Source organism: Sparus aurata, chromosome 23 (assembly GCF_900880675.1).
Source record: "Sparus aurata chromosome 23, fSpaAur1.1, whole genome shotgun sequence".
NCBI classification, from domain to species: domain Eukaryota; kingdom Metazoa; phylum Chordata; class Actinopteri; order Spariformes; family Sparidae; genus Sparus; species Sparus aurata.
The window spans coordinates 26,915,135-26,941,819 of NC_044209.1; the positions used below are offsets into that span (position 1 = coordinate 26,915,135).

General features: G+C 40.2%; 4 protein-coding genes across 8 annotated transcripts; 3 read left to right on the forward strand and 1 right to left on the reverse strand.

The window, feature by feature from the left end:
• Positions 1-413: 413 nt before the first annotated feature.
• LOC115574924 (dehydrogenase/reductase SDR family member 7C-B-like) lies at positions 414-4,627 on the forward strand. Of its 3 annotated transcripts, none has more exons than XM_030406606.1 (7): positions 414-621; positions 2,462-2,639; positions 2,733-2,845; positions 3,475-3,685; positions 3,768-3,860; positions 4,013-4,168; positions 4,243-4,627. In XM_030406606.1, exons 2-7 carry the CDS (start codon positions 2,477-2,479, stop codon positions 4,446-4,448), a joined length of 942 nt encoding a protein of 313 aa, XP_030262466.1. In that variant the 5' UTR covers positions 414-621; positions 2,462-2,476; the 3' UTR covers positions 4,449-4,627. The 3 variants fall into 3 exon arrangements, with proteins under 3 accessions (XP_030262466.1, XP_030262464.1, XP_030262465.1); XM_030406604.1 differs by lacking the exon at positions 414-621 and adding an exon at positions 2,022-2,112; XM_030406605.1 differs by lacking the exon at positions 414-621 and adding an exon at positions 2,062-2,112 and having other exon boundaries at positions 4,246-4,627.
• Positions 4,628-5,654: 1,027 nt separating this feature from the next.
• LOC115574998 (protein NATD1-like) lies at positions 5,655-7,700 on the forward strand. The gene is made up of 3 exons (XM_030406733.1): positions 5,655-5,865; positions 6,994-7,112; positions 7,198-7,700. The coding sequence occupies exons 1-3, from the start codon at positions 5,712-5,714 to the stop codon at positions 7,312-7,314; spliced, it is 390 nt and encodes a 129-aa protein (XP_030262593.1). The 5' UTR covers positions 5,655-5,711; the 3' UTR covers positions 7,315-7,700.
• Positions 7,701-8,671: 971 nt separating this feature from the next.
• On the reverse strand, positions 8,672-22,093 carry LOC115574788 (germ cell-specific gene 1-like protein). Of its 3 annotated transcripts, none has more exons than XM_030406402.1 (6): positions 20,724-22,093; positions 17,232-17,459; positions 15,734-15,781; positions 14,490-14,642; positions 12,465-12,576; positions 8,672-10,925 (listed from the first exon to the last, which is right to left on the reverse strand). In XM_030406402.1, the coding sequence occupies exons 2-6, from the start codon at positions 17,389-17,391 to the stop codon at positions 10,622-10,624; spliced, it is 777 nt and encodes a 258-aa protein (XP_030262262.1). In that variant the 5' UTR covers positions 17,392-17,459; positions 20,724-22,093; the 3' UTR covers positions 8,672-10,621. The 3 variants fall into 3 exon arrangements, with proteins under 3 accessions (XP_030262262.1, XP_030262260.1, XP_030262261.1); XM_030406400.1 differs by having other exon boundaries at positions 17,232-17,877; XM_030406401.1 differs by having other exon boundaries at positions 17,232-17,877; positions 19,335-22,093.
• A 51-nt stretch (positions 22,094-22,144) lies between these two features.
• rcvrna (recoverin a) lies at positions 22,145-23,894 on the forward strand. The gene is made up of 3 exons (XM_030406403.1): positions 22,145-22,638; positions 23,207-23,318; positions 23,411-23,894. The coding sequence occupies exons 1-3, from the start codon at positions 22,258-22,260 to the stop codon at positions 23,527-23,529; spliced, it is 612 nt and encodes a 203-aa protein (XP_030262263.1). The 5' UTR covers positions 22,145-22,257; the 3' UTR covers positions 23,530-23,894.
• The last annotated feature ends 2,791 nt before the right edge of the window (positions 23,895-26,685 follow it).

A 26,685-nucleotide genomic window follows, 5' to 3' on the forward strand; every position in this document is an offset into this window, starting at 1 on the left:
GTAGTTATTTTACCCTCTTTGTGGTTGTTTTGCCAAAATATGTGATTGTTTTTTGTGCTTTTTATGGTCATTTTGCATCTCTTGGTTGTTTTATTGCTTTTCTTTGTGGTCATTTTGTCTATGTGTCATTAATTTTTGTTTCCAACATATTACACAAGATACTCTGCAACTCAAAAAATAAATTAATTCATTCCTTTTTAATTTTTTTTTAATTATTTGCATATTAGATCATCTCAGTCATCATGTAATCATACCACTGAAAGTATAAGTGCCTGCACAATTCACAGGTCATGACTCAGATAAAACGTATATAACTTTCTTTATGATGTGCAGTACATCAGAAGTGTCGCCTCCGGGCAGCCAACAGAAACCCTTCTCTCTCTCCTCTTCACCCTCCTCCTGTCATTCTAAACATAACATGTCGACAACATACGTTGAAAATAACCGACTCAGCTGTGCTGCTATTAAAAGAGCACAAATCCCAAAGTATTGCCGCGGCAGGGCGGCCGGCTGTCTTGTCGGAGGAGCTCTGTGAACGAGCTGCTGAGGCGTGCAGCTCCAGCTCTCCTCAGGAGGGGAATAAATCCAGAGTCCAGAACACCTGCAGAGGCCCGAGAAGCAGTAAGTGCCGGCTGAGAATTCATTTCCTGTAACATCGAGGTCAGATGGAAACGAGCAGCTCTCTTTAATCTGTCAGTTTCTTCTGCAAAGTGCTGAGACACTTTAACAACCGACTGAACACTTTGTCTTTAATTTGACCCCAGACAGCTGCTGCAGGGATGAAACATGTTCTGTTTCTCTTCCTGCTCAGTTCTGATTGTGGTTCTGTGTCTCTGGACTCTGTTGTGGAGTAATGTGGGGAGTACACTGTCGCTCCGAGTCTTTGTGGGAGATACAGTATCTATTTCTAGGGCAGTTTATATTTAGAAGACCCTTCCTCTACAAACAGCCGGGGCTGGCTCGGTAAACCTGAACCTAAAGGTTATCTTCAGACTCCCAGCTGGACTCAACTACAACATGGGAGAGTCTTAATACGATGACAGAAAAGTGGCCACGTCAAGTGTTTTCTAACAGAATACTCTTCACGTAAAGGAAAACTTAAATCTGTAACTCAAACACTAGATTATGGACAGATTATGAAACAGTTAACGCACACAAAAGAAAGAGGTGCCCAACTCCTCCAACACGGCCCTGAACATGAAGTCATTTTGAGTCTACATGTAGTTGCTTTGCATTTCATTGTAGGCATTTTGTGTCTCAGTCGTTATTTTGTGTGATCGTTTTGTCTCTCTATTAGTTGAATTGAGTCTCTTTATGGTTTCTGTCCATTTAAGTGGTGGTTTTGCATCTGTTTGTCATTATTTTTGTGTCTCTTTGTGATCGTCTGGTGTCTCTTTTTTGTTTTATTGTGTGTCTTTGTAGTCATATTGTGTGTCTTTGTGGTCTCATGTGTCTCTTCGTAGTCATACTGTGTCTTTTTGTAGTCATATTGTGGATCTTTGTGGTCTCATGTGTCTCTTCGTAGTCATACTGTGTCTCTTTGAAGTCATACTGTGTCTCTTTGTTGTTGTATTGTGTCTCTTTGTAGTCATACTGTGTCTCTTTGTAGTCATACTGTGTCTCTTTGTAGTCATACTGTGTCTCTTTGAAGTCATATTGTGTGTCTTTGTAATCATATTGTGTCTCTTTGTGTCTTCTTGTGTCTCTTTGAAGTCATATTGTGCCTCTTTGTAGCCATATTGTGACTCTTTGAAGCCATACTGTGTCTCTTTGAAGTCATGTTGTGTGTCTTTGTAATCATATTGTGTCTCTTTGTAGTTGTCTTGTGTCTCTTAGTAGTCGTATTGTGTGACTTTGTGGTTTTTGCATCCCTGCAGTCGTTTTATGTTTCTGTGGTCTTTTTGTATCTCTCTGGTAATGTCTCTGTTCTTTGTTGTATTTATGTTTCTGTTGTATCTGTGAAATTCTTTCACTAATACTATATTTTATTACAAATATAAAAACTGGGTTAAAACATGTCTCCTCTGTTTTTATTTCAGAATAGTTATATATTTAAAAATGCTTGTTAAAGGTGAGATGGAGTCCAATGTTACGGAGCCGGAGAGCTTCATGGTATGAAACGCTCCTTTTCTTATGTAAATCACTAGATCGTAAATGACATCACATCTCATCTCATCGACATCATCAGACCCAAATAATTCTCCATCTTTAAAACATGTTTCAATCTTTGAACATGCTTTGACGCCAACAACAACATGTTAGCTAACCGTGACCTCCTTCATGACAACGACACTGGTTTGCTTTGTTGATACTTTTTTGTTTAAAGGAATTGTTTTATATTTTGGGAACTTCCCCAGAATATGAAACTATATCATGATATTTTGTGCGAGCCATTACAAAGATACAATTCTCCTGCATAATTTTTTATTTCATTTTAATATCAAAATGAATCATTTTCCAGGACATCCTGCAGGACATGGATCCGACGTGGATCACCACCGTCCTCCTGGTGCCGTGTGTCATCGTGCTGACGGCTGGATTCTTCTACCTGTACGGCGTGGTCATCGGCCTGTTGTCCAAAACATCGGTACGCAACAAGGTGGTGGTTATAACCGACGCTTTATCCGGGCTCGGAAGAGGTAACGGAACAATGCTTTGTTGCTCAACGTTCACGGTTCTACAGTTATTTCTACGTCTTGTGTTTGAACTTGTTTTTAAATCTATCGATGCAGAATGTGCAGGTGTGTTTCACAAAGGAGGGGCAAGGCTGATCCTCTGCGGGAAGAGTTGGGAGAAACTTGAGGAGTTTGCTGATGACTTGGCGAACGCCTCAGACCCGACTGTTGTGAGTAGAACCAACACTGACACAAGAGCAGACAGCAGTGACAGATGGAGGGACATCATCATGCATGATATATTCAGGTTGTTAAAAGCAGCTTTTTACTGTTGAAGCTGCTCGAGGCTTTTTAGTTTTTCGAGTAACGAACCTCAAGACTCTATTGCTGTGTCTTAATTCAGGGTCTGCATCCTTCAGAGGAGCATTTGAAGGCCAATTCCGTCACAACGCTGCGTGAAGGCTGTTCCAATTCAAAGGCTCCTCCAAATGCTCCTTCTTTTCCCTCTTTTTGGAGGATGCACCTCTACTATCTTTTGTGGCCTCACATATCCTGAGTTTCTTTGCACTAGAAAAAAAGAGAGAAAATGGCGACATCGCGTGGCGTAGATCGCCTCTTTCGCGGGCCTGGGCGGCAGATATCGTGACATTAGGGTAAAACATCTGGTGACACAACCAGGAAATGCTCCAAAGGCTAGACCGTCCCATTTAACAACAGCTGACGAGGTTAACAAGGAAGGACTCGCCTTCGAAGACCACAAAGGCCGGGTCCGAAGGATGCAGACCCTGAACTGAGAAACAGCAAATGTACTTAGTTACTTTCCATTAGTACAGACCTCCTCATCCCTGTTCCTCCTCAGACGTTCCCTCCTAAGCTGGTCCTTCTGGATTTCGGAGACATGGACAGCATGCCGGATGTGATCACAGAGATCCTGGAGTGTTACGGCTGCCTGGACGTTCTCATCCTCAACAGCAGCATGAAGGTCAAAGCTCCAGCTCAGAGCGTCTCTCTGGAGATGGACAAGCTGCTGATGGACAACAACTACTTCGGACCGGCCACGCTGGCCAAAGGTGGACGATGGAAACGTACGGAGTTAGATTTCATGTCTGTAAAGGTGTGATGGTGTCTCATCTGTTCTTGTTCCTGCTTCAGGTGTGCTGCCCTCCATGATCTCCAGGAGAACCGGTCACCTGCTGCTCATCAGCAGCATCCAGGGGAAACTCGCCGTGCCTTTTCGAACCACATGTGAGTTTACGAAGCGAAATCCACAGGACATTTTTAAATTCTTCATCTCGATGGTCATGTTAGTGAGTCGATTAACAACTTAAGTCGTTCGTGGTCTTCAGAGGATGAATCCTACTGACTTTGATGAGCCTGTGTTTTTACTTTTACTCCAGATGCAGCATCTAAACACGCCGTCCAGGCCTTCTTCGACTGCCTGAGAGCCGAGGTGGAGGAGTACGGCATCTCCGTCAGCACCATCAACCACACCTTCATCAGCCCCTCTTCAGCTGAAAACACAGAGGCAGCCTCCTCTAGATCCGTCTGGTCCTGTGAGTAAACACAAAGAAATACTATTTTGTTTTTCATGTCTTGAAAACTCACACTGTATATTTGCTCTTCGCAGTGTTGTACTCCAAGAAACCGCTCGGCGTTTCTCCGGACGAGGCAGCGGCGGAGATCGTGAAGACTCTCCACAACAAGAAGAAGGAGGTGGTCATGGCTCCGTCGCTCCCCAAGGTGGCGATCTACGCCCGGTCCTTCTTCCCCAATGTCTTCTTCGCCGTGATGGCTGCAGGAGTGAACAACGCCGCCGCCTGTGAGAACATGTAGAGCTGCTGACACATCGTGCAGACATTGAAGTGACTGAGGGTGTGACAGAGGGAAACTAACCAGAGGACATGTTTGAAATTAAAAGTCTGAGAATGGGGTTTTTAATTGTAACGGCATTCAAATGACAACATACGTACATTTATAGTTAAATGCTGATTTCCAACAGATCGTTTAGAAGTGAAAAAAAAAAAAAATGTTTCTGTACATTTTACAAGAAAACATAAAATAATGACCCTCAGTTGTGCAGAAGTTACATAAAAATCGTCAATTATGCATAAAGTGTTCTTTTCTGTATCTGTTCTTGTGTTTGTCGACTTCATAATATTCAAAATAAAAATAAAAGTATTTATGTGTAATATTCATGTGTGTTTGTCATGCAAAAGTTCTGTTTTTAATATCATAAGAAAAGAAAACATCTTTACAGGTTTACTTGACATTTCTTCCACCTGTTATAATATTAACATTTTCTGGAATTAGCTATCAATTTACAAAAGAAATGCCTCAAAATATCTCAATTATCTGTTCTTGTATTTATGGAATTCATACATTTAGAATACAAGTTATCTATTTATCTTTCAGATAAAATCAGTTTATCAATTTTATTTTTAGTCAACAGTTTTTCGCTGGTACCACACATGTTGAAAGAAAACACTTTATTTTAGTGTTATATCATTTCAACAGGGACTTTTCTTGGGAATTTGTGACATAATTTGGCTTGAATTGTAGCGAAATAGTATTTTTTGTAATAACAAAAGCTTAATTCAAAGCAAGATAATTACTATTTTATTCATTTATGTTTTCATGTCCAGAAAAAATCAGAAAGAATATTTTTTTCTGTCAATTTTCCAGGTTAAAGTTATCATCAAAATTGGAGAATTTACATGAAAAACTTTTGTTTATTTATTTTCAGATAAAATACAATTTTCACAGTAGTTAATTTTTATTTTCTCTATGATTAATAACAATCTTTCTGGAGTATTTCATAGTAAAATATTTGGAAAATACAGAGAAACAAGAAATAAACGTTATAAATAGACATTATACAAAACTTACGTTAAGTGTTTATAACTGATTGATCTATTTGTGGACCTAAATGTTAAAATGACTTGATGAGACAATATAAGTCTGTTTTGTGCAGTAGAGGTCAAAGAAAGGACATTAGAAAGTTAATTATTATCCTCTGTACATGTGGCGCCCCCTGGTGGACAGGCAGTGTTATTACTACTACATGCTGTTCAGACTTACGTGTCTTTTTCTCTTTAAATGGCCTTTAAAATATTCTCCAGACTCGGTGGGTTTCCTCTCAGACTGAACTCTCCTCCTGTCGTCTTCAGGTCTTTGAGCTCCAGCTGCGGTTTAACTGTGAATCACGATCGACAGAACCTCCGCTTCACCGTCTCTCCAGACAGCGGGGCCGGTAAGCACACAGAGCCGGCGGCGACGCAGCTGTGCCGGGGTAGATCCTGTAAGGGAGCCCGGCGTCCGTTTGCGGCCTGCTGAACCGTACACATCCGTGCGATTGATTAATTTACCGTTGGACTGTGCAGCCGTTTCAGTGATCTGCTCAAATAGCCTACTGACAGCGCAGTTCTCTTTCATACATAAAGAACGCTAAGCGAAACTCCATTAAAAAATCTGTTCATTTAATGTACCTTGGCCACACAGTAAATTTTGCAAATGTAATATGAAGGATTTGTACCTTAAACGATTTGGTTCAAGCCGCTTTATAGTTCGGCATAGATATTATGATCAAAATAAACATGTATAGAACTTTCTAGCTCATTTTTGGCTAGTTGGCCACACGGGTACTGTTTGCGAAGGGCGACTCGCGCTCACTTAAATGTTGGAATCTCTGGAGGGGGTTTGGCATTGGTTCATAATATCTATCCAATGTTTAAAATAAGGCCAGGAAAACGCTTTTTGTGGCCTCACATAATTGAATTTCACTCAAAGTCACTACTTAAGTTTAACAAGAGAGTTATTTCTCTTTCGGAAGGAGAGAACGCTCAACGAAGCTCCTTAAAGAAATCTGATAATTGTGTCGGCTTTTGCTGAAGGGTAAACAATGCATATACAATATGAATCAGATGCACTTAAAATTATTTGTTTCGAGCCGCCAAAAAATTCGGCACAAATGTTATCAGCAAAAGCTACACATTATAGGACATTTTTGGCTATTTAGCCACAGTAGCACAGCTTCAGCAGGCAAGTGGCAGTCTCTTAAATGAAGGAATTTCTGGAGGGAGTTTGGTACCTGTTCATAATCTGTCAGATTGTTATTCCAAGGCCAGAAAAAGGATTTTGGGGGGAATTTCATTTCCACCTACTGTCTTTCAAAGTCAAACAAAAGAGGTTAGTAAATATCATTAGAAAACATCAGTTAGTCTGATAAAGAGTTTTATAACTGGAAGAAAACAGTTGATTTTACATGTTTGATTAGCTTTTTTTAGCTGCTATGGCTCTGTACATCAAACCAACAGTGGCATTGGGGATCCTGGACATTTTAAATTTGGTGTAACATCCTCCATGTCCACTCTGTCCACAGGGTCCCAGGACTGTGCGGTGCTTCAATACAAATTCACTGGTGAGAAGGAAGTGGATCTAATGTCCACCTTTGTGCCAGAGACATTTAGGGGCCAAGGTGTTGCTGCAGTGTTGTCACAGGTAAGTGTGACAACTTTTCAGGTATTTTAGACATTGCACACACTATATATTGGATGGCTTCATATATTTAATTTTCCTTTTTCAGGCTGCGATGGACTTTCTGGTTGAGGAAAACCTCAAGGCTCATATCTCCTGTTGGTATATAAAGAAATATATTGATGAGCACCCACAACAGCTTTACAAAGAACTTGTCATCACTTGACTGCAGCCTGTTTGTCCAGTAAAACCTGGGATATTACCTCAAATCAACTACAACCTCACGTTCCTTAATGACAGGACTACAGAGGCCAAATGGAGGATGTGAAGCTACCTGACCTGCACAATCTGCAGAAACATGATCATGAACCCTGATTAATTTGCTCTGGATTAGTCGGAAATTTCATATTGTTTTTAAATGTACAGTAATTTAAAGCCCAGATACTATAAGTAAAGGCTTTGTTCTTTGGTAAATCAGAAAATTGTAAATTAATTATTTTTTTAAATATCAGATTGCACTTTAAATGTTTTGTCTGTAATTTCCTCATGAAGTGCTAACATATATCAATTATTCAGTGTTGTGAAGTTTAATTAAAATATTTTTCTTCTTAACATCTGGATATTATTTATTTATGCAATAAAATGTAGTGATTGCAATTTTGTAAAAACTACCCAAAAAATCATACTTGAGTAAAAGGGAAGATACTTTGTTAAACATATGACTTGGGTAAAGTCAAAACTCCCAACAATTAATTCATGAATTAAATGCTAACATCTTAGCATGTCTGATGTTAAGCAGATATGATGTTTACCATATTCCATCTCAGGTTGCTGTTAGCATGCTAACATTTGCTAATGACCATAAACTCATTAGGAAACTGTTTACTAATGAGTTACCCTAACCCTAACCCCTAACCCTAACCCTACTGATACATCAACTGAGAAGTAGGGTATTTTTTTCATAAGCTTACATACAAGCTGACTTCTTTTAGAAACCCTGCTGACCAGTCGAAAGAATGCAGAAGGCACTTAAACATTGACTTAAGTATCCAGACCCAGAAGCCCCGCCCATATTTGGTTAGTCCCAAATTTCATGACCATCAAGCCAATAGTTGTAAACCACATTGTTGAGCCTGATGGGGGCGCTAGAGGGAAAGTAGAGGGATCACTAACTTAACTCAGGTTTCTCCTTTGAGCACCACAAATATTTGTACCTACTATCTACACAATAGTTGTTGAGATGTTTCAGTCTGAACCAAAGTGGTGGACTGAACCACAAACAGTTGCTACAGATGTGACCATCTGTAAAGCTGCTGCTAGCAGCTTTTTTAGGACAAAAAGCTACAAAAATAAAACCCATTTCATAATGAACCTGTCATTTTCCTTTAGTTGTAACCTCACCGTGAGCCAGGAGCTGAGTTGGGCTAACACTGTATATCTTGGACTGTCGCCACATAATGAGATTATTTTTCTGTCACCACAGCAGCAGAAATAACTCCAGCATCCCGTCGTCTGCAGAGTTCAGAGGAAGAACACATGATAAGAGATCAGCCACCAAGAGAGAAGACGTGACTGTGTTGAGCTTTTCTTTGAGAACTATATTTTAATGAGCAATCGTATTTTTATTTCTCATCTTCAATGACAGGTCCGTGATCAAATGATACAGAAATTCATCTCTTGTGTTGAGCTGGAAATACAAAGAAATCCTGTCCGGTTGATCATCATGTACCGTGACTCCACTAGATGTCAGTCCTGCTCCATTCTGGACGTTTACCGTCACTCCTCGTTTGATTCAGTCATTGTTTGATTTATATGTCAAATTAGAAAATGTTCAGCCTCAATCGCACCAGTAAGAACCCAACAAATGTCCCACATAAATCAAAGATGGCAGCTGTTTCAACTAAAAACCAAATTCCCAGATCAGTGACAAAAGTAAAGGAAGGATATAGACGATGGTGCTGCTGTTGGATTTCCAGATATCCAAAACATGTGAGCATTTGAGTATCATCAAAAGTGTGAGGGAAAAAAAGCTTTTAACACCATTTCACAGGCATAATTTGCAGCAACCTTTGCATACGTAAACACTAAAGTAGTGATCATCGATGCAGCAACAAGAGCTGGCTGATGTGTGATAATCAGAAATCAGCTCTTCCCATCTGCTCCTGAATAACAGTCATGATTATAATAGTCACAGCGCTGGCTCACATATAAGAAGAACTATCTGTTTGTGGGAATAATCTCTCCTCAGATGTGTTAATGTACACGTGAGGTCGGAGATATACTCGCTTTTAACAACGGGTTCCTGAATGGTTGTTCACATCCTCGGAAATTAACGCTACGTGTCCGTGAGATGCAAAACGCACATGAACCCTCAGGGATGTGACGGGTCAGAGGTCAATAAGCGCTCATGTGTGCCATCTAGTGGAATTCCTTCAGAAACATGAAGTTTACTTTATAGGCAAGTGTTTGAACAACTACCAAACCAATGTAACTGGTCATTTAAAGGAACGAGTTGTTAAAAAACAAGTGTATCTCCGGTCCAGACAGACCTCTCACACATACCGGAGCAACAGCCGGACTGAAAGAGGCACAAAACAGCTGCAGACGTGTTGTTGGATGTTTAGTTTGTGTCTTTGTGGCCATGTTGTGTGTCTTTGTGATCATTTTGTTTGTCACTGTGATCCAGCCGTGTCTCTTTGTAGTAGTTGTGTGTCTCTTTGTGGTTGTTTTGTGTTTCTTTGTGGTTGTTTTACATCTGTTTGGTCATATTGTTTGTCTCTGTGGCCATCTTGTGAATCTTTTTCATGATTTTATGTGTCTTTGTGGTCATTTTGTTTGTCACTGTGATCCAGTCGTGTCTCTTTGTAGTAGTTTTGTCTGTCTTTGGGTTGTAAATGTGTCTTTGTGGTTGTTTTATGTCTCTTTGTGGCCATTTTGAGTCTCACTGTGTTCTTAGGGTCTTTTCTGTGATTTTATGTGTCTTTGTGTTAACTGTGTTTCTCTCAGTGTCTTTTTGGTTGTTTACCGTCTCTTTGCGGTCATGTTTTCTTTCTTTTTCCTGTTTCGTTTCATGTCTCTATCTGGTTGTTTTGTGTCTCTCTGTAGTCTAGTGACCATGCCTCGTCCTAGAGAAATAAATTAGTACAATTTGGATGTAACTTGAGTAAAGATCTCCTTCTTTGAAACAGAAACAACAGATCTGCACTGCAGCAGTAGCGCTCTTATCCTGCAGCTTGTCTCAGATTAGAGTGAAGACGTTGAAATTGCTGCGCTCCACCCTTCCTCCCACAAATAATATCGCATGGAAAGATTTAATGACATGCATGTTGTGTCAAAGCCGACCGTGTCACATTATTTCCGGAAAAAGAATCTGGGATTCCCAGACACACACGTGATGTGTGGCAGGGAACGAAACAAACAAATGTTCTCCTGTATTAGAAATTTAAATCCAAGAACACGAGTCAATCAGGACCAGGAAATCAATCCGAAAACTGTTCCACTGGGCCATGGGGACAAGGAGAGAGACTCCATTTTCAGCAGTATGCCTCTCCTTGTGGTTCTGGTACATTGTCCATTTCCACCACATATGTTGTCCCTGTGGATGGTTTGTGTCCGTTCGCCGGCAGTTCCAGCTGTGCCTCGCCATCGGCCGGCACGGCAGTCAGGTACATGTCCCACATCTGCTCCGGGAGGTCCAGCTCCATCATCTTCTGCTTGATCATCAGGCTCTTCTCGATGTTCCGCCGCTTGTATTTGAACTCTATGATGGTCTTCGTGTACCTGTTGAGCGCCGTCACCGCGGAGCCCATACAGGTGCCGAAAGAGCCCCACGCTAATCTGAGGAGAGGTTTGAAAACAGAACTCTTACTAAACAGCTGAATTAATGGTCGAAAGGTCATTTTAATTCCACACATTATTATAATAATTTAAGCTGCTACGTATGTCTCATTTTATAGATGTGAAAAATGTCCATTTTGTGGCCGAAGTGGTGACGCAGTGATTGTATGAAATGTCAAGTGTCCATTTAGAGAGCAGGGAGTGTTTGGATACAGCTAATCTACAGTCTTAAAGGGACAGTGTGTAATATATCAAGTATTTAGCGCCATCTAGCTGTTAGGTTCTACATTGCAACACTCCTTTGTTCACCCCTCCCGTTCTGAAGAAGTTGGGAGACGTTCCAGAAGCTACGGTGGCCCTGACTGAACAAGAAACTCATTTTCAAAATATGGACTCTTTCCCAGCAGCATCGAGTATTTCTACTGATTCAAGTAATGAGGTAAAGATGTAGTTAGTTATTTTTATTGTTAGCGACGAGTGCTTTCACTGAGCTCCCTCTCAGTTCAGCAGTCAAGCTAGCTGTGAGCTAAAACGCGTTTAGCCTTACTACGTAGTACCACGTAGTGCTTTGTGTCCCTCTCGGCAGTCCATAGTTTTTTTTAACCGGAAAGACATGGCGGCCTCCATAGAGCTTGCCCGTGCTATGTATATTCAGATAGGTAATTCTTCGCTCAGGAGGATAAGTCAGATTGTTGCCAGAGGTAATTGTACACCAATGAGGACTTACTTATGAACGAAGACGTTGATTTGAGTTAATAAATTACTTAAATCGTTACACACTGTCCCTTTAACTTCCAGTAACGGCAACTATTTGTTGGCTACAAACCCAAGTTAAAAGTCTTGGTCCTGATTGGTTCACACAGAAAGCTGGCGACAAACTAACTACCACACTCACCACAACTTAACTTAATTACCAACTTAAATCTTAAAACCTGCTTACCATGTTAAGTGTTATGAAAAGATGCAAGTCATTAACTTTAATAGTCATTAACTTTAAAGTCATTAACTTTAATATTATTTGCAGTTTTCACAGATAATCACTAAACTGCTGATGTATATGTTATTTGTCTGGATGCTGGTTTATGAATATCAAATAAAATACCACTTCTTCTATTATGTAAGATGTATTTTATCTTTAATTTAATGTGGAAACATTCCCTTGTTATGTAATGTGGTGGATGTTTGTCAAACTGCTGAAGAAGAACATCTTCAAATATATCATCTTCAAAACAGGACAGATATCCTTAAATGTAGATGCAAGACGCATTTAGTAACATTTCCATGTTGCGGTCAGACACGAGGTCAATAAACCTATAAACACTTTATGAACAATAGAAAATGGTTTTCCCTGTTTTTCAACCACCAAACACAGAACTGGAAATCCGGCCCCTGACAACATGTTTCTATTTCACTCGTAAAGTGGAAGCTAATTAGCCTATAAAGGTACTTATGCTGATGTTTTAGGGAGAAGAAGGTTTGACTGTAAACTAAGCAGCTTTGGTGATACAATCTTTCTAGGAGATGTATAAAAGTGCTTACATATAAGACCAGCTGTAGTCCCAGGTCTTTGGCCTCCAGTTTTCTGGACCCATAGCGACCGCCAGCTGGAATATGGTGGTAAACATCATGTGGGCCACCATCCCACAAAGGCCTGAGAACAAGAGCACATCACTTTGGTTCTGTGCAGTAAAGTGGAATCAGGGTTTACAACAGGGTTTATAATTTTATAGAGATTGAACTTAAAGTTGCCGTAAAACCAGAACAATGAGCTGAAAGTCACTATAACACTCTGCAAAGTTGATCAAGATGATAATTAACATTACACGCACTTTTTATTATATGTTGACACATTAGATGGTTAGCTGCACTGTGTTACAAAATAAGATTAAAAAAAATTGCACTGATTTTAAATTTAAACTGGATTTGGAGTGAATATCCTCTCCTGCTCGGTGAGGTAAACTGGCCTCCTGACTGTTATCTCCCTGCCACATCCTGGCCCGGTCTCATCCAGCAGTCTGCCTCTCCACAGCTGCTTTTCTTGGGATTAACTCATAACAACAGGGGGGGATGGGAGTCAGGGGGCGGGAGGGAGCTCCTCTGGGCAGGTCTTGGCACAGCCCAAAACCGCTGCCCCGGGTCCAATCCGATTAGTCCACAAACCAGTAAATCCTCCGAGGTAGCGAGTGGACGCAGTGCAGTTAGCTGCTCTGAATGCTCGCTGCTGCTGACTGTCAACCTCGCCTCCCGCAGCTCGCCTGACCCGCTGCCCTGCTGCTTTTCCTGCTTACAGCAAAGTTATCTTCACTTACAATACATCTACATACTACTTAATAAATAACACACTAAAATGTAGAAGATATTAGTGTTTATCAACTATAAATCCTGCTGTGGGCTCTAATAATGCTGAGAATAATTGACAATAAACAACGACATCCTAAAACACAGCTGTAATAATATTTTTATAATCAATAGTGTGTTTTCTCCATTTACACCAACACCAACACACTGAAATATCGTAAAATGAACAAATATTCCAGCAGCAATAGAGAAAGAAGGAGTTTTCTAAACTTTTTGGAATACAGACATTATTCCAAAAAACAGAAAACCAGTGAATTAATCCAGATTTATGGCAGAAATCACTTCAAACTGACATATTCAGACAGAATATCCCGCTGTGGTTTCCCCTCTTTGATTGGTCCAGCCCAGCTGGATTTAGCTGAGTGATCCCAGTTTTCATCGTTCAGTGTAAAACTCTGAAAAGACTTTTCAGAGGCAGAACTGCAAAAACAATTTCAGAGACTGAGCTGATCCTCAGTGGGAGAGACTGAAGAATATCACAGTTGTGTGAATTAGATAATTAGCAAATCATTGATAGTAATGTTTAATGGATTAGTGATGAATGGAGGCTTGAGTGTGCACCGGACAAAATGTTTTTTTTCTTTGAATAAAGATTACATTGATGCTTTAAAAGTACATTTTTAGTTTCTAGTGTTAATTCATCCACCTGCTGCAAAGACAAAGTTGTAGGTTAAAACTTGACAGTACAAAGGAAATTCTCCAGAGAAAACAGAATTCAAACTTTATTTATTTAAAATGTTTTATTCAGCTCTGATGAAGCTCGGGATTTATTAGGAGAACAGCTGCTTTACTCCAATTTGTTTCCTGTACGAATCTGAACTGTGTGTGGCCTTTTGGCTGTGTGGAAGAACAAAAAACATTAATTAACGTTAAAACCTCATTGATCCTTTTGCTGTGCACATAGATTTAGATAATCAATGAAATCGAGGTCTCACATCTGATTAACTGAAGCACCAACATTTCCTGAGCTTCTCTATGTGACCTTACGAGATCCAAACGGGGCTATTTGATACTTTTGGATGTTTAGTCGGCTAGTAAGCTAACCAGAGAACTTGAGGTCAGCCAGTGAGATTATTTCTGCCTCCAGATGAGCACAGCCTCTAAACAATGTTTTTCTACTGGGATTTCTCTGTGCAGAAGCTTTATTACGGCCGGAGGAGGGCAGCTACTGTCGTTCAAAACAATAGATAAAGCAGTGCTTGTTACCTGACAGGGCAGTGCACATGGCAGCGAAGGCACTGAGCTTCAGTTTGTTCATGATACTGAACCAGGGACACAGCTCCAGAATCATCAGAGCCCCGCCTGTGAAGAGCAGGCTGAGGTACAGACTCTCCGCCACGATACACAACCACAGGACCCCTAGAAAACAAGAAGGACGGAGGGGGAGGGAGACAGAATTGAGCTGTGTTCTCCCCATAAAACCCTGTTCCTGATGAATAATCCCATTTTGTCTGAAGGCAGCCAGACATGTAGGTACAACAGGTCTGCTCCTCTGATTCTCATCATCTGGACAGATGCATTAATCAGGGCAGCAGCTGCTCGGCTGATGATGATGATGCTAGCTGTCCATAACATGCACGGCTGACACAGGTGAGACACCGCAGGACAAGTAGTGGTTCGATCCTGCAGGTTTATGTTTTGACTAAAAAATTTATTTAATTTAAGGTCCAGTGTGCAGGATTCCATCCCTCATTTCATGACTCATATCCATGTTTCTTATTAGGCGACCTCTAGTGGCTGCAGTCATCTTTATGGCAGCAGAGGAGGAAGTTAGGCGATGTAGTATAAAGAGTGACAAAGTCTGCCTATGGAGAATGGTTGGGTTGATCAAGATAAATAACGTAACTTAAGTTATTCTAAGCCCAACCAAGGAGGTAGTTTTGTTTTCTAAACCTTATCAAACTGTCCAACAAAGGTTTGGTTCGTCTGTTGCTGGCACTGTGTGCTGCAACGGTCATGTTGTTTTGTAAATGGTTGTATGAGATGTTTTGTGAGTCACTGGCTGTCAAACTGTTTAATTGTTTAGATGTGCAGATGTGTTGCTGTAGAGTCTCAGCAACTGTAGAAACATGGTGGACTCTGTGGAAGATGACCTGGTCCCTCTGTTGAAACAAAAGACTCATTCTGAAGTCACAAAAACACAACACTTCTTATTTTTTCTGATGATAATACACTATTGAAAACAAAGATATGAATGTAATATTCTATTTCTGCCACAATATTCCCATGAATCTTGTACAATGGGCCTTTAAACTTAATTTCTGATAAATAATCTGTTGGTTATCGGTCTGGCAGATGGCTCTGAATACAAGAATACCCATGAGCCTCAGCTCAGGGAACAGTTTCCAGCTCCTGATTGTGTTTTCAGGTTCATCAACATCTTTAGTTTCCGTGTGCTGTCAGAGTTTAATGCTCAGTGACTTCCACCAAACTTCCATCATTTCACAAACCTCTTTCATGTTCTGGAGCGATCTCTGAGAAGTCTCGACAGTCAAACCCTGTGAACAGAAGTAAAGGAAAATATAGAGAAACTTAGTTAATGATGTATAATGAGGAACACTTTTACTTATACTTTTAGGGCTCTAATGGTCTTCCCTCGAAGAATCTATATAATTTAGTATTAATTACAGAGAACATTTGTACTCCGATGGAAAGCTGTTGTTTCATTAGATTTCTTTTATCTGAATATTTCTAAATGTTGCACATTATCCTCTTCTGCATTTCCTAGAGAACTGACTAGAGTTTCTTGGCTGATTCTCAGTTAACCACATCAGTACTGATGCATTATTATAGAATAAACTGCCGAGCAGTTGAATCAAAGTGATTAATCAATAATTAGAATCCAATAATGTAAAAATCTGATTCTGCAGAATGAGGACTGTTAACTTTTATTTCACTTGAGTACATTTTGATGCGATTACCTTTGTACTTTTAGTGAAATGTATGTGAAGTATGTAATTTCTGCCACAAGGGGTCTCTTAACCACAATAAAACAATAGATGTGAGTCGTGTGGCATCATGGGAGTTGATGTCTTCATAATCTTACAAATCGGACACGACTCGGCCAATGATAATCATGGACGAGGTAATTATTTATGTTCACCGACTTCCGACGTTAGTACATTACTCAACAAAATATATTCAGACATTTCCAGGCAGAAATGTTACATATTACATCTTTAAGTAAAACAACAGGACTTTTACTTGTAACAGAGTATTCATACACTGTAGTATTGCTAATTTTACTCAAGTAAATTAGAAATTTGTGAATCATTTTTATATTCTTGACATTAATGATTAAACCAGATGCCTGTCACTATAAAACTACAAGCTGGGATGCAACACAGCAGAACATTTCCATGGTCCAGGCTGAGTTTAGTTCATTTTTTGCAGACTGCTCATGCATTCATTTTTGTCCTTGTTTAGCACGTTTTAATCCCAAATGCACGGTAGCCTCTGTTTGCACAGACTCAGCTGCAGGTCTGACTAATGTAGTCAATTTAACAAACTTTAAAGCTGCCAAAAACCCAAAATACATGGAGATGACACAGGTGTCTGCAGGAGTGTGCAAATCTTGAGTTATAAGCACATAAATTATTGTATTTATTCATTTATTTATACACATAAATACCTCAGAAAACAACTACAATACAGTCTATTTACATGTGAAGTGATTTTATTCGTTTTCATTTTTAGACTCATAGAAGTCTATTCGTGTCTTTAAATCACAGAAGAAAATATTCTGAATTTACGTTTTTTAAATTTTTCTGCGTGAAGGCCCAACATCAGCACTTTCAGTTTGTTTTCTCACCTCGTCTCTAAGTGATGTACAGATTAAGTTCTCTTGCAGTAAATAAATAAATAGTCTGATTTCTGCTCCCTCCATCTTCACTTCCTGTTTTTGTTAAAACACCTCGCTGAAGGTGAAGCTCTTGTCGTCAGGCTTACCGTTCATGTCGGCGGCCTGCTCACAGGAGAAAAATATCCCCGTGTGGAACTTCCTCATCAGGAACTTCTCCTCCCCGGTCTCGAAGATGTACTGAACCAGCCGGCTGTCGTTGATGTTGGTGCTGTTGAAGCGGATGCAGAACCACTGCTTCGTCTTCATCGGTGGTCCCGTGCAGAAGGGTTTGGGCACCTTCCTGGTCCCCTCGCACCAGTAGCTGGTGGTCACCGCTGATAAGGCAAAAGCAAACGCCACAAAGTTGAGGGTGATCGCCAGAGAAGCCCGCCACCCGCGCTCTAGCCTCATGGTCGAGGCCAGGCCCGAGGAGATGAAATGAAAAGGCAACTAATCCTGGCTTTTGATATGTAGCCACCGTGTTTCGCCTCCCAGCAGATATATCAAATCTTCATAATCTTGTTGCGTTTGAGGCTCCTTGGGTGAGAATTTTGTACATCCCTCCGCCGGCTCTAATGATGCGCTTCCACCTCGATTAAAGGATTCATTCTCTCCACTTCGGCAGGAACAGTCGAGACCCATGGCAGTCCGGCGACTCTTTGCCTTCCTCTGCGGCTTCATCTGAACTCTATCACTCTTCACTCTCTGCTGCTCGTCCATCCCCGTCGCTCCTCCCCTTCTACAAATCTTTGCCTGCAATATTATCCATTACAAAAATGGCAAATTATATTCCAGACTTCCTTTGAGGATATTAATGAGAAAAAAGATTACTATGATCTTCGATTATAATCCAGGACAAGACACGTCATGTGTACGTTTCCCCTGATTTTTCTGTATGTCATGTCAATGTCAGAGTAAATGCAGCCGCAAACATAAGATCAACCGCCTGTTTTGCAGTCGCTGAGCAGAGTTTGTACAGTCTCATATGGAAATCCATAATGTGTGCATGCAGGGCAAATCTCCTAATATCTAACGGCCTGTTGATGTTGAATGCAGCACACAAACAAAGAGAAACTACTGAAGGAGATGACTGATGTTGCTGCATTTACTCTCAGACATTTGTCTTGTCATGAGATACATAAACATCAAGGCGTGCCGTCTAATGTAAACGGGTCAAGTGGACGAGCAAATTAATGATCTGATGATGCTTGAGCATGAAGACAGTGGTCATCAGGATGTCTTGGGGGAGATCGGAGGATACATCCAACCCTCCTTCACTCGAAACAGCTGTATAGGTTGAATGTACAACCCTTATTTCAGTATTTCATTTAGGCAGTGACCTCTAGTGGCCTTAATCATTACGACAGGAGCAAAGGAGGAAGTCAGGTCACCCACAGAGCTGCTGTTTGTCTGTTGTGGCAAACTAAAAGTGAACATTTACTTATTTTAACCCACGTAGAGGACGTAACTTAAAGGTAGCGACGGCGATTCTGGAGAAAGATGGTTGATTGTTGTGTTTCATTCCCCGGTTGTCGAATAAGAGTCGGTATTGACGACCTGGGAATGTGACTGAACAATCAACCATCTTTCTCCAGAATCGCCTCCCCTACCTTTAATTTATGTAGTGTGTAACTTCACTTGTGCATCTATTTGAACCCGAACAATGTTTTTCTTAATAAATCTGAGTAGTTTTGGTGCCTAAACTCGACCAAACTGCAACCGTTTCTCAACAACTGGTCCGATACAGCGAAGTTCTGGTACTATCCAACGGTCATGTGCTTTTGGAAATTATTTTGTTCACACAGATATCTCATTTTGGGAGTTATTGGCAAATAGATCAATTCAGTTATTTAGGTGTATCGATGTTGAGGGATCACCAAAGTTTTTACGGTTCATTCTCCTGGGAACGTGAATGACCAAATTTCATGGCGACCAACTGAATAGTTTCTGAGACAAACCACAAATGGATTACCAAAGTTCTACAGATTCATCGTAGGTGGACCGGAAACGTCTGCACCAATTATTTCGCTGCAGTTCTTAGAATAGTTGTTGAGGTATTTTAGTCTGGACCAAAGTTGTGGACCTCATGTTGTCACTCTGACCGTGTTAGCACACTGACGTTAGCATTTAGCTCAGAGCTGATCTCTTATTTCGCAACCTGTACTCAAAACCTGGAAGTAAAACGTGAATATTCTCCCAATCATGGCAACCTTGTCATGTTTTCTGAGCCAAAATCCACAAAACACTGAATGAAAAAAAGGTCGGAGGAGTCGAGCACACGGAAACATCGAGGCTTACAGAGATACAGAACTCCAGGATTATTCTGATTACGTCCACGTAAAGTTTTCCCTGACCATGTTTGACTCCGGCAGGTACTGATTCTATAAAGACTGACTTCCCTCACCGCTGGTCCACTGTGTGCTGAAAGATTTCCCATCAAGACCACAAAAACCTTTAAAAGGTAACAAGTTTTCAACTAAATACATATATGTTGAACGCTGGAGTTGAACGAGTCCTGTTGATTCATTGTCTAAATTCGAACTGGACACTACATGCGAGTGGTCGCCAGCATCTCACTCAGCAATTCCCCCTCCGCAAACAAAGAGATTATTAACGTTACACTAGATGAAGTTGTAAGCCTGTTGTACGGTGAATGTTTCCAAGACTCATCCCTCTTTACATCATAAATACCTGCCAGCGGGGGGAAACTCATTTCAAAAGAGGAAAAAATATCGTAATATCAGAGCGCACGACCGACAGATGTGAGACTTTAATTTCTGCCTTTTTCCCCCTCGAGACAAAGATGTTCCACATTCTGTGCATTTCTATGACATAACCTAAATGTACATGATGGTATTTTAAAGCACCCTAATCTGACGTATCCAAGGTTTCAGATGGACGCTACCAGATTATGTTCAGTGGCTTTCCAGTCGTTCGTTATTCCAGTTTTAACGTGAGACAATAACATTCTTTTAACAGTCATTTGAAGTCATCTCATCGTGTTGGTATTAGTTTCCTCTCTGCTCAGATTTAATCGTGGCCTCTTGGTCCCTGAAGCATGAGAAGAACTGACAGATTACTGCAGATTAATGTTGATGCCAGTCACAAAATCAGTCTCAACACACATCTTACAGTTCACTGGGAACGTTCTCGTCCTCTCACCTTTATTCTGAAATACATGAATGAGGGTCAATAACAGAGAACCTGTCAGCCAGCTGCAGTTGAGAAATACTAGTACAGAACAAATTAGTGTTGGACTATAATTACTGATGTATCAACGCAGCTCGCTCTCCTTTGCCCTGAATAAATCACAAGGTGAGTTATTACTGAGTGGCTCTAACGAGGACGTACTTACAGGACAATTAGCCGCAGCTTGTCCAGCTGATTAGTTTTTATGTGAAAGCCATTTATTACATAAATCCTGTTAGCAGCAGCTCGACCAGCACAGAGACAGCCAGGAAATACTGTTATTCTCTCACCTTTATCCTGAACATTCATTTAACCTCAATACAGTCTGCATTAATCAGATTTTAAGTGCATCATAAAGCATCCACAGTGGAGAGTTTTGGGATTTTTAGGCTTTTATGTCAGAGCGGTACCTTTTAATTGCCTTCACTTGCGGTGGTTTTGGCACAACTGCAGCAGATGGTCTTGTAATCTGGTCGGAGACGCTGGGGACAAAGATAATCTCATCCAGTTGTAGAGGAGCAGCCCACCATGACAGTACACGGCTTCACGACGACCCCCGGCGTTCGTCCAGCCTCGTCTGGATCCCTCACTGCTTCACTGTCAGTCTGCTGGATTTATATCAAGACTTGTTATATGTTCAATCTTTCACAAGTGCTTACATCGTGAGAACAAACAATAAAACTGACCAACAAACAAAAATGCCAAGATAACCAGTTCTCAAAGAAAATATGTCCACTTTTTGTTTGATGTGCATTTAAAACAAGTTTAAAATGACGGAGCACTGTCATCGTTACCAGTGCAATATGATCTAATTTATTTATTTTGTAAACAACAGAGGACCCAGACTAGATCCCTGGGGAACTCCGACCTGGGTTCGAGACCGGGCAGGACCTTTCTGTGAGGAGTTTGGATGTTCTCCACGTGCCTGTGTGGGTTTTCTCCAACAATCCAAACATGCAAATATTCTTTTAAACTGTTATTCTGTTAAATTCGGTTAAGGTAAATAGTTGTTTGTCCCAATATGTCAGCCGACATGTTGATTTTCAGACTTTTTCCTATATTTATATATAAAAATGTGATTATATACAAGTTTTATCTGCATTTTTTTACATTATTTCTTAGTTCTTCTACATTAAATCAGATATAGTGTGATTTTTCTACACTAATTTGTCCATAATGCAATGGTAAGATATTGTCTGAACACAACAGGGAAATTATTGCATTAACATGTTGGATTTAAGATTTAAAAAAACACATTTTGTACATTATTTTCCTACATTTGACTTTATTATTTCTGATTTTCTACCTTATTCTAACTTGAATAGTACAGTAAGCACATATTGTTAGCACAACCAACACTAATTTGCTCATTGTCAGTTAAGTATTTTGTCAGAAAGTAAAATAAATGCAGATTAATGTAAAGAACACATAAACATTCTGGTGCCAAATATCAACACAGGGTAATTAAAACAAACTACAGCTGAACAAACATTAAATAAATAAAATACAGAAATACAGCTTTTTAGAATTCCCATCAGGTGTTATTTGTGTGGTCTGATGTAACTTTACATCACAGAGAGTTATTAATCCGAGGCAGGGATGGAGGTGGGGTTGCAGTTTAAGTAATAAAGCTGCAAAAGGTATTAAAGGTCCTGCAGATGTTGACCTTTAAAGTGTTGGACCACCTGTTGTGTTTAATCCCCTGCTTATACCTCCACTGTTTAACCGCGTCTTCATAAAGGTGTCATAGTGGAGTGACGTGGTTATCCCCTTAATCTTCGGGACAGCTGTCTGGATTTAGGTAGCGATGACCATAATCCTGTTTGGCACCTTGAGGGGCCGCCGGGGTGAACACAGCGCAGAGTGACTCGAAGGCGGACAGGAAGAGAAGAAGAAGAAGAAGGAGAAGGAGAAGTTTCATCTTTATGAGAGTGAGTTTAAAGGATGGGGAATACAAAGAGCGGCTCTTTGTCGAAGGAGCTCCTGGAGGATCTGAAGTCCAACACCAAGTACTCCGAGGCCGAGCTGTGCACCTGGTACCAGTCGTTCCTGAAGGAGTGCCCCACCGGGAAGATCACCAAGGAGCAGTTTGAGGGCATCTACGCCAGCTTCTTCCCAAACGCAGACCCCAAAGATTACGCTCGGCACGTCTTCAGGAGTTTCGACACCAATTCAGATGGAACGCTGGACTTTAAGGAGTACATCGTCGCTCTCCACCTCACGTCCGGGGGAAAGACTCTGCAGAAGCTGGAGTGGGCCTTCGGCCTGTACGACGTGGACGGGAACGGAACCATCAGCAACAATGAAATCCTAGAGATTGTTAGGGTACTTAAAGCTTCTTCTTTCATCCCGATGATGCAGAAAACTGAATATATTTGCTACTCACAACTCAAAGTATTTGACTGATTACATATTTGACAGAAATTTGCTTAATTCCTGCAGTAATTCATAATGTTTGACTCTTTCTAGAAGTGAGTTAGTGTTGAAAACAAGACGTTGTTGCTCCAAAATTGGTTATAATTAATACATTTGCTGTTTGGCAGGTAATTATATAATAATAAAGCAAAAGAAAAGGATGAATGAGGTTGTAAATAAGTAATTCATGACTCTATAATATTGTAGACTTAGTAACATGGTTTTAAATCCTTGTAAGCAAAATAATATCCATGTTTTTATAAGATTAATTGCTCGTTTAGTCGGAAAAACTGTCCCAAAAAACAAAATATTCAATTTACAGTGTTAGAAAGTGTTTAAAAACTGCAAGTCAAAAAGTTTGTTGTTGATGTTGTTTGATAAATAATGAATATTTTGATTGTTTCAGCAATTAGAGTACATGAATCCTTTATATTATATGCTGTAAAAACATGTTTTAAATAAAGTTATTGTCACGCAGTCGATATTCAACATGATCCCTGCTGACGACCAGAAGAACCTCCCCGAGGACGAAAACACGCCGGAGAAGCGGGCTGCGAAAATCTGGGAATTCTTCGGGAAGAAGGAGAACGGTAACTCAAAATCCATCCACTCTTGCTTCCTTAAATCACTTCTGTACCTTCATCTGTTGACGTTTCTCTTCTTGTGCTGTCTTTTCCTTCAGATAAAATCTCAGAGGGAGAATTCATTCAGGGCGTGATGGACAACAAGGAGATCCTGCGGTTGATACAATACGATGAGCCTCAGAAAATTAAAGACAAGCTCAAAGAGAAGAAGCAATAATTATAATAATCGTGTTTAAATGTGTTTTTAATACTGTTTTATTTCTGTTTACATTCTAACATGTTGCAACTGCGGCTGCTTGTCTCCGCTTGACCCATATTTCTCTTTTTTTAAAAAGTCATTCATTTATTGATTTTTGCATTTTTTTGTACCCAGAAAGCTATTATTTAACCACATTCAACACTGTAACGCAAAGAAACTCTTGAAATGGTAATGAAACTTGAAATAATGAAGCATTTTCACTGTGGATCTGTATAAAACATGTAGTAACATTATATTATAGTCACATTATAGTTATTTTAAGGAAATATTTGTTCAAAACTGACCACGAAGCGACCTTTCTTACCATAAAAACACGAATTATACCCAGTGAAAGTGTGTTTTTTTGGGGTAAAGCAACTGCAACTCTGGCTAGTTAAGACCAGCTAACGTAGCGTTAGCCAGAGCTAATTTACCCACTTAGCTTTTAGGACTAATTGATTGCTCTAACATTAATAACTGAGTTCTTAATCAACATAAATTAGAAAAAAGGTTAATATTAAATTCAGTACTGTCTCTGCAGCATTTGACCCATTTTCATGTCGCTCAGCTAAATTTAAATCGTGTTTTTGTATTAAATTTTATGTAAACTTTTAGTTAATTGAATTGTTAAAACAGCTGAAGAAGAAACAAAAACATTAAGTATTTTCTGCAACCTTCAGATTGTCAAAACAAAGTTTAGCATCTAAATGTTGAGTTTTTAGGTTTTGTGTAAGGTTTGTGAAAACACTTATTAATCAGCATTAAAAGTACATTAATTACATTAAGTTTATTTTTTTTAATTTATATGTATAATACACAGGTATTCTTTTTCACTTCAAGCTAGGTTTTCATCTAAATTTAGCAAATATTTTCACTGAATTTTGCGATAATAAAAGATTATTTAACCCATAAAGTTTGTTTCACGTATTAACGTGAGGAAGGTGACGGTTTGCTCATCACTCCACGCAGATCTGATGTTTTTGTGTCTTCATTCGTAGCTTCAGGGACATTTTAATCACATGCTTCATGAGACTTTTCCTTTGTACTTTGTCACATTCAGCTTTAATCAATAAGGTTTTCCATGTACTGCTCTCCGGCTCTGCAGAGCTGCACTGTCACCCCTCCTCCCCGATGTGTTTGCATACCAGCCCTTTTATTCTCCAGGCAGCCAGCTTCACTCCATCACGCCGGCGTGTTTGTCCACACCTGGAATCATTCATTAGGTTGATGGCGAGAAAGTCGGGCCGAGAGCTCCTTATGAGAGGAATTAGGCTCATGTTAACAATCCACCTGCATCAGCCAATCCTATTAAGAGCTGAAGGTCAACTGAGACGAACAACCTCCTTACTGAAGCGTGTCGAGTTAATATGAGCGCGGAACAACGAGGAATACAACTGTCTGACAAATAAACTCATCAACAGAATATTAAATAACCCACTGTGGGACCTATAATGTGTTTAAAGGGTTTGTTCTGCCTCTGCTGTGATTTAGCAAATCTCTGCTAGAGAAAATATATGTGGATATGAGCCCGAAGCAAAGGCATGAAACTCTCCAACAAGTCAGATTCTCATGCTGAGCTGTTCTGTCAGCAGTTTACAAGGCGAAGCACAAGAAGCAAACGATGGTGCAGCCGAGACGAGCAAGAGCAAAGAGAAGCATCAATCTCAAGGGGATGAAAAAGTTCAGACGTAGAGTGTTGAGGTGGAACCCAGTAAAGTGGATGTACGTCACTACATTTTGCAGCTGGACGGTCAGAAAATACATAAAGATGTTTCAAACCAGAGGAGCAGGAGTTGTGTTTGAAGTGAAACTCTCGCCAAAATACAACCGAGGCTTTTTTGTGTGAATGTACCTGAGTCAAACCTTCATGTAAAAGCATAATTACGAGGAAAGAGGCACTTTTAAGATTTACCGTATTTTCATTTTCGGGTCAAACTCATTTTCAATGGGAGTGCTACGGGCAAATTAGCGATAGCATCAAAATCTCTATTTTTAAAACAGTAAGAAGTCTCGACACAACATGAAACTTTGCTGGTAGTATCACCAGGGTCTCTACACATGAACACGAGCATTGAGAACATTGTTTGTGTACACAGAGTTTACTAAAAAGAAGGTTTTTGAACAACTCATGTTAGCAGTAGCTTGTTCCGCTCGTCGCCGTCCTGCCAGTGGAGAAGTGTCGATCTCAGAATGTGACGTAACATGGAGGACAAATGAGTTTGACCCAAAAATTAAAATATTGTTAATCTTAAAAGTGTCTCTTTCGTCGTAATTATGCTTTTACATGAAGGTTTGACTCAGGCACATTCACAAAAAAAGCCTAGGTTGCATTTCGGCGAGAGTTTCACTTGAAGTAGTTTTCTTGCTCCCAAACTGAACTGCAAACGTTCGGTGCTCCTGTAGCTGCAGTCGTCAAGTTGTTTGACGGAACTATATGTAGTTATGAGAGTCATCGGCAATCAATATATCTTAGGATGCATCTGACAGAGGCAGGCGAGCTGTTTCCCCATTTTTCAGCGAGTCCCCACGAAGAAGCCGACTTTGGTAGTGTTATTACATCTTCACGTGATGCACTGCTTCCCCATAACATTGTGAAATAAGTGGCTCTGAAAGGGTGGATCAATTTTCTTTGCGCATCAGAACCTCAATAAAATAACCTGTCTGATTGTCATAGTTGGAGTCATTCGGTCCGATAACATTTGAAATGTCTGGAACAGCTGCAATATTGATGTATTTTATCTCTATTCAAGTTAGCCGGGCGCTAGTCTGTATGTGCTATTGCTATTGAGGATCCGGCTCATTTCAAACTGGGGAAGTTGATCTTTTTTTGAGCAACATCCTGTTTCCAGACTTTGTGCTAAGCTAAGCTAAGCTAAACTAAGCTAAGCTAAGCAGCTGTTGGCTGTAACAGACAGACATCAGAGTGGAATCCCTACTTTTTCCCTCCCTCCAAGACTTAAAGTGAACACGCTTACTTCCCAGAAATGCCGAACCGTTCCTTTAACGTTTGAACATCACATCAGTTGCAGCAGATTACTGAACAAATCTTATTTGATATGAAATTATGCAATATATTTAATACTCCTGTATGGAATCAGAGCCTGTACGGTAAAAGCTTCTTCATCCGGAAACATG